General features: G+C 52.3%; 1 protein-coding gene across 1 annotated transcript; it reads left to right on the forward strand.

Annotated features, from left to right (window-relative positions):
* Nucleotides 1-2,398: 2,398 nt before the first annotated feature.
* On the forward strand, nt 2,399-6,438 carry LOC113247983 (zinc finger protein 501-like). The gene is made up of 3 exons (XM_026489367.4): nt 2,399-2,496; nt 3,442-3,568; nt 4,240-6,438. The coding sequence occupies exons 1-3, from the start codon at nt 2,464-2,466 to the stop codon at nt 5,520-5,522; spliced, it is 1,443 nt and encodes a 480-aa protein (XP_026345152.3). The 5' UTR covers nt 2,399-2,463; the 3' UTR covers nt 5,523-6,438.
* Nucleotides 6,439-15,981: the final 9,543 nt, after the last annotated feature.

Below are 15,981 nucleotides of genomic sequence, written 5' to 3' on the forward strand. Positions count from 1 at the left end.
CTCTTCTTACTCCTTCACTAATACTTTGTCCTTTTGGTTAACCCTGATTGTGAATCCAAGCTCTCGGCTTATGACCACATCCCTTCATTAGCAGTGACAAAGATGCTCTGGTTCCAAATAGAGTTGGGCTCGAAGTTCCCACCAGAACATGGAAGAGTGTATTGAGTAACACTGTAAAAAAATACATATAGTCTCAAACTATGCCAGTTCCTGGGACTTTTGCATTCAGAGTTGAATAACACTTGTAGGAAGGCTGATAATACCCAAAATATTTGTGAAAAATGTTGCATGTGAAGGGACAATGCATGTGGACTGTGGTGAATATGAATGTCTACATTGTCTAAATAGCATTTTTAATCTAACACTATGCTATGATAGAGAAAAGATGACATGACATTTCTTGGGTAGGGACCTCTTTCCCTTCACACACTCAGGACGAGAGAGTAAAAATGGGAGGAAGCTCAAGGTTGGTCTACAAAGTTTCTGGTTTTGTCAGATAATGGATGCTCCAGGAAGGCTCCTTTCTGCCTAATGTGGCTTCGGCCAGGGTGGCGTATTTTGGTCCCATCACCAGCAACACTATAGGCATAGATGTGGTTCCTGGCTCCCAGTTATCCACTATCATTTCAACACTCTTCCAGCATCTTCACTGAGAGTAGACCCCAAGCAACCCCTTTCTCTGGTCATCCATTCAGTCACATTCTCTCTACTTTTAATTCTCTGGCAGCTTCCCCCACATCTGCTATTAGTTGTTCCACAGAAGTCTTAAATCCCCACAAAGTCATCCATGAGGGTTGAAATCACAAACTCCCATACTTTGACTCTGCCACCAGAATGGAATTCCAGAGGGTTTTTACTTCTCGGGCTGTACATCTGTATTTTTCATGAACAGGAAGACTGGAACGTCAGGCTCTTGGGTGACCCGGTACCATTTCCGTGAGCACTCGGTCTCAAAATGTTCAGTAAACCATATTATGAACAGATGTGCTGTCAATCCAGGCTTTGTTGTTCCATTTATACCTCAGGCACAGTGGACTTAGTGTCATTAAGGGTCCTAGGATTTTCAGAATGATAAATGAGCTTGACGTCCTCTTCTATTAGAAGATTGTTGGGTCTACCTTGAGAATTTGTGGTCCAGTATAGCCACCTTCATGAATGTTCTTACTAATCTTCCAGATTCAGCACTAGGTGCTTCACCTTGTACTTACCTGTAAGTTCAGAAACCAACCTCTGCTAACTTCCAGCTCGTCTTCTGCCCATTCCTCACCTCTCTCAGCCTTCCTGGAATTGGAGACCGTTAGGACCTTTGCTCTCATTTAGGTTTTGGCTAAGGGATCTTTGGGGCCACTTTGATCTTTGTGCAGAACATTAAAACTTTGTCTGTAACCGTAGTGAGGGCGGTTTTGCTTTCTTATCATTTGTGTGTTCACGGGAGTAGCACTTTAATTTCCTTCACAGACTTTTTGTGGTTTTTTGCGTTCACAACTTGGCTACACTTGGCCAGCTGTTGGGCTGTCCCGGCTTTCAACATACCTTTCTCGCTAAGTGTAATCATTTCATTACCTGGAACTATCAAACCTGTTAATTGTTCCACCAGAGTTAGGAGCTTTAGAGTATTTTCTAATTTCAGAGCCAAAAAAATTCTGGATGCATTTATTTCCCCGCCCACACCCGCCATATCATTCATACACATGCAGATTAGCAAATCACTATGACCAAGAGAGTAGGTAGCTCAAACTGTCATTAATGGATCTAGAGTTTCATCTATTTAAACACCCTAAATATAGAACATATACAGTAAGTCAGACTACCTCCACATTATTCTCAGTCCTGACATGGAATTTGGTTTGAAGCTTTACATTTTATAACTCCTGATCTCTTAACAACCCTGGCATTTGTGAAGTCTGGAGAGAGCTCTGCCTTGAGAATGTGGGTTTGAAAGCTTTAGGATCACTTTAATTTTTCTCGGATGTGTTGTCTGTTCTGGCTGTGAGGCTATTGCAGTCACCCTCCTACTCCTGTAAGGGACTATAAAACTGGCCCGACGAAATACCAGAATCTCAAGGGCTTTCCGATGTTGGACAAGAGCACGGAATTTGGATTTGTGATATTTGGGGACATCTGAAATAACCTTTAGCCTCTCGCAGTGTGCTGTCGTAAAGTCTGAAACCGCGTCAGTCAACACTCATGCGATCTGATGTGTGGCACCCTTTTTGCAGAGGTCTGCACCGCTCAGTGACGCCAGCGTGGAGCCAATGAAGGTCCAGGAGACGGGCGTTTCCGTGTGTGCCATCACATCAGGGTGGGGCTTCCAGGGTCCTCGTGGCAGTCGTTTCGGCAGCTCTCGGGTCTGTTTCCTGTTCCGAGGTTCCAGAGTGCAGGGTCAGGCCGAGGCGACGACCAGGGAGGCACGAGAAGTGTCCCCGCAGCACTGGGCTGCTCCTGTTCTTCCTACCGTGTCCGATGGCGGCAGCTGTGCCCAGGGACCCAGCTCAGGTAAATGCTTATCCCCTGGGCCCTCCAGTGCCTGCTTGCACCCCCTGCGGCCCAGGCCCCTGTCTCAGCACTGGCATGCTGGCTGTAGGCTGAGGAACGGTCAGAGCAGATGGGAGCTCATTGAGCCACACATGTCCTAATGAAGCACTTTTGGAACCTACCTGTAACGGGGGAGGGTTGTCTAGGACCCTGGAATGAACTCAAACTAGAGGTCTCAAACTAGAGGTTCTGTGGGTGGAGGCCTTTGATGGTCATGGGGCACAGTACTGAGTAGTCAGGGAAATGCAGGTGTTCTTTCCTTCTCCTGGTCTGGATCTTACCGTACCCAGTGCTCTGTAGCTAGAGAAAAAAGAGTGGGAAGGTTAGAGTTGGCCACGAAAGGTAGAGAACAGGAGGAAACACTCAATGCGGCCAGCAGACCTAACAGGATGAGGCAACAATGGGGGCTGCTGTGTATTTGTGCCCACCTTACGTGGAGCCTGGTAGATGAGCTTAATGTAAGGGCAGAGGTGATCAGCTACTAATTACTAGGCCTGGTGTTACTAATTTTCCAGTATTTGGATACAGGGATATTAAATATTGAAGGGTTTTTCATGTAGGCTCTAATCCAATATGATGGGTGTCCTGCAACACAGAAGACTAAAGGCAGGCCTGGGAAATGGGGTCTGATTTGCCCAGCACTCACGATGCCATACAGATGTATTATGGACTGAGGGAACAGTGCTTGAGGCTATGTTTGGTTGTACGTGGTGGATACACTGGAGGATTTCAGGGACAGTGCCTGGTAGGCGTGGTCCTGAACTCAAGGTTCTATCTACCTACCTGCCTGTTGGACCTAGTGATACTGGCACCAGGGCTTGGGAGGTGGAGGAGTAGGGGACAGATTGGGGGGGGATTTCATTGGAGGAGGGCTGTTTGTGGTTTCATCTCTCCCCCTCATGGCAGGGTAGTGTGACCTTTGAAGACGTGGTTGTATACTTTTCCTGGGAGGAGTGGGGTCTCCTTGATGAGACTCAGCGATGCCTCTACCATGATGTGATGCTGGAGAACTTTGCACTTGTGATCTCACTGGGTAAGACTGCCACCCACCACGCCACCACCCCACTCTTGACTCTGCTCTTTTCCTCACGCTTGGATTGGGGCTCAACCACTGCCCTCTTAACTGGCAAACCCGCATCCAGTTGATGGATCAGCATTGGCCACTCTTGTCCAGACCCAGGAACCCTTCCCTCCTCCTAGCTTCTTTTCTGGGGCCGGTAGTTGCCTGGAGTACCAGGGGCTGTTCTTACAAGATATGTTCCTGTGGGGGCTGCTTCTAGTATTTATACTTTTGCTTACGGGTAGAATTGCTAGTCCTAGTTCATTCACGTGGGGTTTTCAAAGGAGTCCAGGGCCCTTCACAGGATGGCCCATCAGGGTGTTGATGCCCACACCTGCTTTTCATTTTTCAACCCTACCGGTTTCCACCTTTCATACCTCAAACCTTTCCCCAACATTAGGTCATGCATCTGTAGTCTGTGAATAGCATCTGCTCACTTGCAAGCAGCCGTTCCTGGGCCTTGAACTTCCATACAGCACTCCTAGCCCTGCTACAGGGGAGTGAATTAGGGGACCCTGCTTTTCCTGTGCTGCACGCACCCCCCCCCGCCGCCCCCGAGTTGACAACAGATCCAGTAGACTTATGCTTTAGTATGCCCCTCTGATGAGGACATGCACTTCACACCAGCATTTCTGTGCTTTCAGGTTGTTGGTACGGAATGGAAGATGAGGAGGCCGTTTCTGTGCAGCAGATGTCCCTGGGAAGGACTCCAAGCCCAGAACCATCCCTGTGGAAAGTTCAGCCCTGTGAGAAATGCGTCTTGCTTGGGAGAGACATTTTGTACCTGGCAGAGGACCAAGGATCACATCCTGGGCACAAATCCTACACCTGTGAGACATGTGGGAAACAATGGTGGTTCGGTGCCAATTTTCACCAGCACCAGAAGCACGACGATGAGAAGCCATTCAGATGGGACATGGAGTTTGTGACAAGCTACAAATTGCATGTGTCACGGAAGCCTTTCCCCTGTGGGGAAATTGGGAAGGACTTCCTGGCTATATTGAGTCTGCTCCAGCATCAGGCCACTCTCAAGGGGGCCAAACCACACAGGAGCTTTGAACAGGGGGAGTCCTTTCAGGGTAGAAAAAGTCCTCACAAGTGCAGCAACTATGAGAAATCATTCAGCTATGAATATAAACTTTTCCAGGATCAGCAACTTGACCCCAGAGAAGGTTATCACGACTGGGATAACTGTGAGAAACCTTTCAACCAAAGCTCCGTCCTCAGTAATTGCCCGAGAGCTTACCCAGGAACAAGGTCTTACGAGTGCAACGAGTGTGGGAAATCCTTTGGCCAAAGCTACAACCTCATTCAACACCACCGAATTCACACTGGCGCGAGGCCTTACAAATGTGGCGAATGTGGCAAAGCCTTCAGCTTCAAATTCAGACTCGTGCAGCACCTGCAGATTCACACTAGAGTGAGGCCTTACGCATGTGGCGAGTGCGGGAAAGCCTTTAGCTACAGCTCTACCCTCATTAAACACCAGAGAGTTCACACGAGAGAGAAGCCTTACAAGTGTGGGGAGTGTGGGAATTCCTTCAGCCAAAGCTCCAACCTCATTCAACACCAGAAAATCCACAGTGGAGCAAGGCCTTATAAATGTAACGAATGTGCAAAATCCTTCAGCTACAAATGCAAACTTGTGCAGCACCTGCGCATTCACACCGGAGAAAGGCCTTACAAGTGCGGCGACTGTGGGAAATCTTTCAGCCACAGGTCCACCCTCAATCAACACCAGAGAATTCACACCGGAGCCAGACCGTATAAGTGCAATGAGTGTGAGAAATCCTTTAGCCAAAAGTCCAACCTCATCCAGCACCGCAGAGTCCACACAGGAGAAAAGCCTTACGAGTGCGGGGAGTGTGGGAAATCCTTCAGCCAAAGCTCCCACATCATTCAACACCGAAAACTTCATACCAGATAACCTCAGGACTGCAACAATTGTGGGAAAAGGTTTCTTTCTAGGTCTATAGTACCAACAGCACAGCCCAGCAGAGGCAAAGGAAGCTTCATCTACAGGTCTAACCTGCTCGAGCACTTCCTGACTAGACTCACTGGGATGGAACCAGCTCTTCGGTATGGAACATCACACCTCTGAACGTCCCGACACTGGGGGGAGAGTCCCCAAGACTGGGAGCTTCGTGGGAAGGCTTGCAGCATCCCTGCATCTCACTTGCTGTGCGTTGATCCATTAAGAATGACTGGGGGTGGGCATTACACCGCCGTTCCCTTCATTAGGATTCTGACAATGGAAGGGAGACCGCCAAGCACAGCATGTTTTACTGGTCCACCTGGAAGGGCTCCAGGAGAGTGCACTTTCTGCAGGGCGGTCAGTCACATATGAACATGCACTATTGTGGGGGAAGCCGTCCTCTGACTCGCAGAGGAATCATGTGCCTTCAAGTGTAGCTTCACTTTTCTGGTGTCAGAAGCAGGACTGAATTGGGCAGAACACAACCGTGTTCATCCTCCCGTTGAGGGAACTTGAGGGCTGTTGTCAATCTTCCTTTTTCAAGGACATACATATAGCTGCTTAAGACAAAACGGCAATAGGATAACAGAATCCTGTTGCTGGGACGCTCAGCTCACTGTAGCTTTCAGACCAGTTGCTGACCCAGAATGATGTTGAAATTCTCCTTAATATGCAGGGCTTCCCCGCCCCCTGCATGGGGAGGGGTGGTGGACTCGTGTACAAAGAAAGTGTGGGGAGGGACCCAGACTTCCACTTGATCTTTTAATAAAGCTTTAATGGAGGTTTAACAAATACGCTGGAAAACTGCTGCACACTAAGATGGTACACAAAAACCACAGACGGTAATAAATCTATACGTAGAACTCCTTTTCCTTGTGCCCTTTTTAAGCCTCCCTCACCTACAGTAAGTTAGAACCTGGCATCTTGTCTTCTGGTAAGCATCTGCCTTTCTGCTCAACGTCCTCATACACACCACCATGGCTTCCAAGCGAGCCCCTGGACTCGCTCATGTAAACAGGCCTTGCTCTACATTCCAACATGGGCCTGCCATAGAGCCACCCCTGGGCCGCGTCTGTAAATCCCAGGGACCCAAGCACCCAGGACACCCTCTAGGGGACCAGCAAGCACCACGGCAGGGCACACATGGGGCCTCCACCCGCCAAAAGCCCGCCAAAAGCCCACCAAAAGCCCTAGACGAGCTCGCCCTTACTCCTGCAGCACTTCGTCTCAAACACCCTTCCACGTGCTTTCCGACTTCCGCACAACTCGTTTTCCCCCATCACCATTAAAGCCTCACCCCGTACACCACCAGATGCTTGGGGCTGCATAGCAGCAGCCCCGGATCTGGACCTCCCGACACCACACTCACTGCCCCCCCAACCCACGGGCAGCCAGTCATTGGCAGGCCCCTCCTGTTCATGCATCGGTACAGAAGGGAAATGGCATCCTGCTGAACTCACTGCAGGTTACCCCATCTGACTGGAGGCCAGCAACAGTGCTCACCCGCCAAGAGTGCAAGGAGAGACGGAGAGCGAGTTTGGCTGGAGGCCACCATTCACATCCACCTTTATCCACCATACACAGGGTGGGAGGGGAGAGGGACACATGGAAGGGGCCAAGGGGCAGCTGGACAGTGGGGCACTGCCAGGGAACGACACTACCACCCACACCTGGAGACAGCCTGCTGGCCGCCTGTCCATACATCCAGCCCCATGCATCCGGGAGGGCCGAACCGGGGGCGTCACTAACGCGGGCCCAGAGACCACCACGTACAACTTCGCTTCTGAGCAAGTCACCTCTTCCAAAGGAGAAGGGGTGCCACATGAGCCACTCCAAAGGAAGCCCAGGTACACACACCCCGCAGAGGGAACACTCTGGGGCCGGGTGTAGGTTCAAAGTCTCGTAGGTCAATGTCCTGCAACTCCCTGCCCCCCACCGCTACATCCTTCAGGTTCACCTGCAGAAACCTTTGTACACCGACTGTCCCTCTCAAGTCCGACCGTGTTAGCGCTCCGCCGTGACCGCGGGCCACACGAGGGCCTCGCTAATACGCACAGGCGGGCATACAAAGCGGCAGACTCCCGACCTGTACTCACCGGCATTTTGGCTTTTGTGGCGAGCAGTGGCACTTTGCCACTGGAGTGCGTGAAGCCTGCCAGAGAGCACCACACACCTGTTGCCCAGGGCAGTGGGTGGGCTGCCGACCACTTGTCCCGCTAAGAAATTTCCGAACAGCTGGCTCCAGGGCCACACAAAGCTCATTTCAGCTTCCAGTATCCGCATTAACCGGCCAAACCGCTCCCGCCCACCCGGCGGTCCTCGCAGCAACAAGAGCACAACTGACCAATCCCTGTCCGGGTCCAGATTGGGTGCAGCAGCCTTGTGACGTCAAGACCCTGGGCTCCACTCCCGATGGGGATTCTTGCCTCCTGCCCAAGGCTTCACAGCCATGCACGCCCCAACACCCAAGACTTCGTTTTCCCAGCAAATGCCCCAATGGGTCATGGGAGGCTACCAGCACCTTTGTCACAGCATCCTGGAGCATACAGCTGTAACAGGACCCTTCTTCCCCACCCCACCTTCCATTCTCGCTCCAGCGCGCCCTCAAGCACGATTAAGACCACCATCCTCCGTCAACCAGGGCCTCACGGTCCAGAACACCACGGTCCCACAGCCCACGGGTATGCGGCTGCGGGATCCAGGGCCGGCCTGGGACCAGTTTCTCTGCAACTGCACCTCGGGACCATCAAAGGACACAGGCTGGGGGACGCCTCGAGGCAAGGGCGGTGGGGACAGCAGCGGCCTCCTACCGGACCGATTAAAACCCGCTCCTCTTCGGCTCCTCCTCGATAGCACCCGCGACCAGAGCATCGCCAGAGTTGCTGGCTCCACACTCACCCGCCAGGGGGCCCTCGGGTGAAGGATCTAAAGCGCGCTCCTTCCGAGGACGGGGACCTCGTCTCACCCTGCTCTGCGGCCGGGAGTGAGGTAGTTGAGCCCCCAATGTGTTCCTCGGATCCGAATTCCCCGTCACTCGTGACCACCGCTCGAGTCACAAGAACTACCACTAAAACACACAATAGGGACAGGCATTCAAGTACCCGATCGCCGCCTCGCGGTCGTGTGGCCGCTCTGAGGTCCCGTCACCAAAGCCGGAGGCGCACGCCCAAGGGCCTTAAGGGGCTGACCGTGCCGGTGCTTGGTTTAGACGGTGTGCGCCCCCTCGTGGGAGTCTGCCTACCGGGGCACGTTTCGGCGCTGAAAGCTGCTATGCCCGAGACCGAAGCAAACAACCAAAGGAACCACGTTGATTGCTCACTTGTACCGAGCCAGCGTGCCGGGGCGCGGGCGCCCCTCCCACAAAGCTGCCCCGAAGCCAGGCACAGAGCGCCGGGCAATCCCGTTGAGGCCAGCGTCTTGCAAGGACTAAAATCAGCACAAGGCCCTGCCCCTATAAGTAGCGTGCCTGGGGGGGGTCAGAATGAGTAGACGCGACCCGACCCGCATTCCGGCATCAGAAGGCGCAGTGGGGGGGCGCGTCCTTGCCCGCACACATGGCCGCCATCGCTAACGGACGCGGAGGAACCCACAGTGGGCGTGGTAAAAGCGATGGCTTGGAGCGCGGCCCCAAGTCAGCCTGCACTTCTCGAGCCTCAGCCCCCGCCCAGCCCTGGAGCGCTGAACCGTAAACCACAAGCACACGCCGCCCGCAGCGCGGCGCCCCCACCCAGGACGCCACCAGCCGGTGAGGAGGGCCCAGGGTGACATCCTCCATTACTGGGGGGGCCGCACAGTGGGTCGTCTGTTCAGACGTGAGAGAGCGGGCGCTGACGGGGAGGAAAGGCACACGATCTACCCAGCGCAGAGGAATGCGCGCTCCCACCGAGGTGAAAGAAAACGTCTTAAGAGCAGACACAGGAACGATCCTGTGATGTCTGGGCTACACACCAGCCTCGACATCCCCGAATTTCTTGCGCCGTGGCCCCAGCTTTGAGGCCACCCGTTGCTCCGCTCAGCTTGTGCCACGGCCCCGGGTTGGGGGCCAGGAGCGGCCAGGAGCCCCTCAGCAGGGCAGGGGGTGAAGACGTACACCGTGGCACCGGAAAGGAGAGCCGCACTCTGGCCCAGAGCCCCTCGCTGCTCCACCCCGGGGGCAGCAACACGTTTCGCGACGGGGAAAGCTGTGCCCAGCCCCACCGAGGGGCCAGTGGGCTCCACACGGAAAAGAGGCCGTTCCCACTCGCAATGGCGCAGCCCCAGTGGCTACTTAGCCCGAGAGTGGAGCGGTGGCACGGGCGCCGTTATAATGTCCTGACCAAAGGCCCATCTTCTCCTTTATCATGGCCCTCCACACAGATTGAGACACACGGGGCACCGCTAGGATCAGGGGACTAGCGGGGAATCCGCGATACTTGGGGAGTTCAGTTTGCCGCTCAAGGCTTCTAATTCCCAAAGAAAATCCTCTACGTAAGTCCTGAAAGTGCGTAACAAGCCCCTTGAAGCACCACCACGCTCTACAGGAAGCTCGAGACGCCACCGTCTGTTCTCTTTTGAGCCCGTCAGGCCTCGGCCACCCGCCTAGGCGACATGCGACGCCCACGCGGACAGCGCGCATCCCCCACCCACCACCCTTCCAGGGCCCTGGTGGCGGGTTCAGAGGGCACTGCGAAAGGAGGTCCCTGGGGTCCACGTCGAGTGGTCTGATAACCGACACCGCAAGGGGAGCAGAGCGGCAGAATAGCCTCCGCACCTCAGAGAGCCACGTACTAGGTAACCAAGATACGAAGGCAAACGCGTTGCGTCATAGACCCCGGTCGGCCATAACCGTGCGGCAGAGCGGGGCAAGCCAGGGTTCCGTACCCGTGCCCGCGCACACACCCGGCATGGGAGAAGAGCAGTCTCTCCCCCCTCACCACTAATATTCGTCTCCCGGCTGCCTAGAGCGGGATCCGTTGAGGAAGAGCGCGCTCACCACCGCGGCCGGCTCGTGAAGCCCGCAGGGGAGCCCCACCTCAGAGCCTGCTTCCCCCCGCCTCCTTTTGTGGGCGGAATACCATCAGCAAAGAGCGGAGATTTTCATCTGACATAACGCTTTGCCACGTCGGCTGGCACTGCATGCCTAGGACTCGGTGCCTGCAGCAAGAAACGAGGCCGCCAAAGAACGCCCGATGCCCTCGGGCGCTGGAAGCTGGAGACAACCCGCAATTAGAGATCCAGGTGCATAATGCGCGGTACGAAACCGACAACTCGACATGAATTACCGTTCTCAAGGTCCGACCTTTCTGAGCTTCTCTGTATACCCTTCCAAAGCTACAGACCCCGAAAGCCGCGCCATTTACCACACAGCAAAAACCGCCAATTTCGAGCAAGAAAAAAAAATCGCTTCTGAAGGAAGCTATGGATCCTAGGGGCCTCCTGGACGCTTGGTCTGAGACCCCCGAAGCACAACCCCATCACCAGAACTCCAGATCTGGTCGACCCGCGGGTAATGCCCCCAGAACAAGGGGGAACACTGCGCACAAATTACAGAACTAGTCGCGCGCACACAGGCTTCTGCAAGAACTTCTGTTCGGGGCTTAGAAAAGCCCCCACTTACAAGCACTTCCGGCCAGCACACGCCTCAGGCGGAACTTCGAACAGCCCCATCACCGCTTCCACCTGTGGACCGGAACGGACACAAACCAAGCCCGACCAAAGTCCCTGAGGAGTAGGGGAAACCACCGAGGCCCGCCTCCTCAGCCACTCGTTTGGGCTGTAGCCAGCCCATTCACAGGTGTTGAAGACTCGAAAGAGCCTCCGCGGAGGCGTCTCCGACCAGCGGACCCCACAAGGAATCACCGCCGGATCATCTTCTGTACTTGCCCATACTTTCCCACAAGGTCCGCGCAGAGAGTTCCACTTCTGGAGAACTCAACCACCAAGCGCGATCGGAGCCCACGGCGGAACGCGAAACCCCGAGGCCCGCCCTATCCGTGCCTCTCCTTTAGAGACGCTAAAAAACCTTCGCGTAGAAGTATCTCCGTCCAGCGCAACCCCACAAGGAACCGCAATCAGATTTTCCACACGTTGTCCGGACCTTTCCTTCTAGGACAAAACGCACAAACACGGGGCGCCGTCAGAGCCCACTCGGGAACGCGAACCGCCCCGCCCGCGCGCGAGCTGGAGCCGGTCCATCAACGGCTCTCCGTAAGAGACTCGAAAGCGCTTCCGTGGAGGCGTCTCCGACCAGCGGGCCCCATAAAGAATCGCAACTAAGTCCTTAAACGCCTTAATCTGGGCCTTCTCGCATGTTTGGGGCCCGTCCCCACTCCGGAGCCGCCGGGATATAGGCGCAGGGTCCTCTCACCTGTTGCCCCGCGGCGCCCCAATCAAGGCGCGCGGGCGGGGAAACAAAACGGGCGCTGAGCGAGTTCTCTTGGCGACCTCACCAGCTCGCCATTTACCGTCGATAACACCAACACACCACAAACCTGCGCATCCAATCTCCAGCTAATGCATGGGCGGCAACGCGCCGACGAGACCGGGACGATTCCGCCAGTGCCGCCGGCCTCCCGGAACTCTGCTTCCCGTACCGCTGCCAAATCCCAGCCCTTGTCGATTTCGCCGGCGCTCCGGAGGGGGAAAAAGTACGAGCGGCCACCAGATGGCGCCCGACTACCGGCGCGAACGTCAGCGAGACGGATCTGCATCGCCAGGGGTGAGAGCGCACTCCCTGCCGCCGGGACGTCCAAGGTCCTCCCGCCCGAACGCATCTCTCCGCCCGGGAGCGTCGGCCTCGAAGTCCCCGGGCCCGCAGGGCGGGAGCCCGGTAGCAGAAGGGGAACCTGGGAAATGATTCCAGGTGGCTGCCAGGAAAGGAACAGACAACACATGGAAAGTTCCAGGGAGAGGCCTGCAGGCCTGGACCGCTGGCGTGGGCTTCCCTGAGCAGCTCGAACACTTCCGGGGCTTCCGAGAGGGCTTAAAAAAAAAAAAAATTCACGCGTGGGCACTGTAATAAAACCATGCAAGTGCTCGCAGCACTGACCAGGGATGGATGAATCATTTTAATTATATTTTGGGTCAAGGAGGTCTTTCTAAAGCATGACAACAACGCCCAGAAGCCATAAACAAGTTGACTGATAGATTCGACCACGTAAAAGGTTAAACAAGATCTTTCTCCACATATACAAAAAAGTACAAAAACAACAAACACACGTGAAGAACGTTGATGCAAATACATACGTAGTTACAAGAATGTCAGTTTCAGTGTTACTTATAACAAATTGAGGAGGCACGTTAACGGCCGGTTTACTAAAGTACTTGCCCACCTATGCGATGCAACACCGTTACAGCACTTACAAAAAATAAAAATAAAACTGGCAGAAAGACACGTCGATCAATGCAAAAGAAGAACCCCAAACAAATAGGCTGTCAAAAGAGGTCTGGTTGACCCTCGAGTTGAACCTCAGCAATTGGAGGTTCCTCACACTCTCCCCTGTCCTTGGAATGTGTGCTGTGCCTACCGTCCCCAGTGGAAGCTATTCCACAGACACAGCCTTCAGAGAATACAGCATTGTTGAGACCATCTGGATGGTATATGTGACTGAACCCAGTTAAGATCTCTATAAATATTCGAGGCTCGGTGGGCAGGTAAGGAGATCTACTCCCCTGGTGGCATCCAAGACAAGCCTCCTATATTAGTTTCGTTGCTTATTAAAACTGCCACCTACCAATCTGGGGTGGACTTACTCCTTGGTTGGTCTCTTCCTGCCCTCTGCGTACAGGGGCCGGTTTCAGATTACACCCAGGAAGCTCCTGAGGAGTTTACAAACTGACATTTGCCCAAGCCCAATCGATTTTTGGCAAATAGGCAAAAGCAGGGGCACCTGGGTGGCTCAGTCGGTTAAGCATCTGCCTTTGGCAGGTCAAGATCCTGGAGTCCTGGGATCGAGCCCTGCACCAGGCTTCCTGCTCAGCAGGGAGTCTGCTTCTCCCTCTCTCTCTACCCCTCCCCTTGCTCCTTCTCTCTCTCTCCCTCATTCTCTCTCAAATACATAAAATCTTTTAAAAAGAGCCAACCCTTTTTAAAGCATTAGATTAATATGCATCTTTCCTTTATACTACCTTAGAACAATAATTTTCTCTTACATTATGAAATGTCCTTTGTAAAAGTTTCAAAAGATTTTTAGTTCTTTCATTTTTAAACATTAAAATTTCATTAATCTTACATCTTTAAGTCAAGTCTACTGGACTCGCTCCAGCCATGTTTTTGCATCTCTTGGCTCAATCAGAAGATAGATTGATACCTGGAGAGTGTGTGCACAGGAAAAGAATAAATGACTTAGCGAACTTTTCTTTTTTCACCTGCGATTTGGGAAGACTTTGACAATGCCACAGATCTTCACGTAACCAGGTGCGATGTCCATTTTTCAGGAATGTCTCTCCTCCACAAGGAAGTTACAAACTCATGGGACACAGACATTTCAGCCAACCGAGAATACTGTGGACTGAAGGACAAGAAAGGAAAGTTGGGCTAAAAATAGGACAAAAAGGAACAGGGTTTAGGAGGATTTACCAGTGAGGAAAGTTTAAGCTTATCAATTACCTAATGCCAGAGTCCCTACATGGCCCTGCAACACGGTTTATTTACAGGACAAAAAAGAAATAAAATTCTGATTCATCAATGACCACCTTTCTAGACTTGGTATGGAGAGGCTTCAAAGCAGTTTACACTCAAACTTGCCTCCCTGAAAGACGTTCAGATGAGGGTATGTTCTTTGACAGATCAATTGCCAAAATGTCAGTAACCTAAGATGGAAAATGAAATGCAACACATAAACTTACTCTGTCGCTACTAAACCCTTGTAAAATCACACAGCCAAAATTAGTTCAAATCAATTTACAACACAGTATTTTGAGGAAGATGTCTAAGAGCTACGGAAACAGATGAAGACCAACCAAGTGAGAACACTCAAAGGCTGTTTATTCAGCCCTTGCTGCAACAAGGTTGTCAGAATCCATCACTTGCATTTTGGCAGATTCTCAAAGGCAGGCAGAGGAGTGGTCAAGCCTGATATTTAAAAAGGTAAGACTTCAGGTGTGCCCTGATTGGGAAGCTGTAGGTGGGCTACCTGGAAGATGCATCCTACTTGATTGGCGAGGGGTACATGTTTGGCCTTCTCTGGTTGGTATTATGCCGCAAACAAGGACAAAAATGAAGGAGTCTGTCCATTATTGATCATGTCCTGGCTCTTTGGTGCCATCGTGACTGGGGTCATCCTTTGGCATCCTGAATTGTTGCTAGATATCATGGTATGATTTCCTACAGGTTTCACTTTTAGATAGGTAGCATCTTGGGCTGGTTATATAGATAACAGGCTGGTTTCCCGCGCTGGTTACGAGAGACTGTGGGTCTGAGTTCTATCGTTGTATGTGGTCTGGCCATTGTCTGTTTCTATATTCTCTCAGTCCCACCCTGGTCTTCTCTCACTTCCGAGAAGTTGACCAATTTGGGGGAAAACACGAGATTCAAATCTTCACTGCTTAAATACTGTTCATCTCCGCAGCGGTTCTGCAAGACTGGCTTGACCTTTTTATTGCTGTGTCATCACGGTGATCATCTGATAACAGTGCAGTTGCACAGAAGCATTTAAGACTCTGGACAAACAGACCAGCATCATGACCACTGCAACAAAAGCAAGCACAATTAATAGTCCCTTGTCTGTTTCATAGATCCAAGTACAAGAAGTATCAGCAACGGCACAGATTCCACCATGACCAGCCAGCAAGAAATCTAGAACGATGAGACTGTCCATCACTACTGATGTCAATGAGACAAGTGTTTACTACATCTGGGGCAGACGTGGTGTCATTTAAAACTTCTGCCAAGGCTAGTGATAGGTTTATTAGTCTCTTCTATTTGTATGATTCCCACTGATGGGAACACTGCTCACATCATTCACATAAACAATGAGTCAGTAACTCCCTCAGTGTGCTGAATAATACAACAGGCCTCATTTTGGAAAGCACACCTGAGACGGATTTCCAACGTTGGTGATTTATAGAACTAGGGTCCCACATGTATGGACACGTCCTAAGATACCATTCTTAAAGTACATGAGGTGTGAGTCTGAATCCTGTGGGTCCTGGCCACAAAGGTAGTCGTTATCTGTCAAGGGCACATAGACATCTGGGAACAAAGGAATCATTTGTGATATAAGCTCAGAGGGCTTAGTGACTGGGTTACATTTTTGGATCTCTGTTGGTCTCTTCCAGGTAAGTAAGTATTGGGCACATTGCCCTATGAAGATTATTGAAATCGAACCTAGGATCTCCTGAGGTCTGATCAATAGATTGAAATAATCGGTTCTTTTTCTGGGGGACAGGGACACTAGCAATGTCATGCACTGATTGTGTAAGGTCAGTGTCC

Source organism: Ursus arctos, unplaced genomic scaffold (genome assembly GCF_023065955.2).
Source record: "Ursus arctos isolate Adak ecotype North America unplaced genomic scaffold, UrsArc2.0 scaffold_19, whole genome shotgun sequence".
Lineage (NCBI taxonomy): Eukaryota > Metazoa > Chordata > Mammalia > Carnivora > Ursidae > Ursus > Ursus arctos.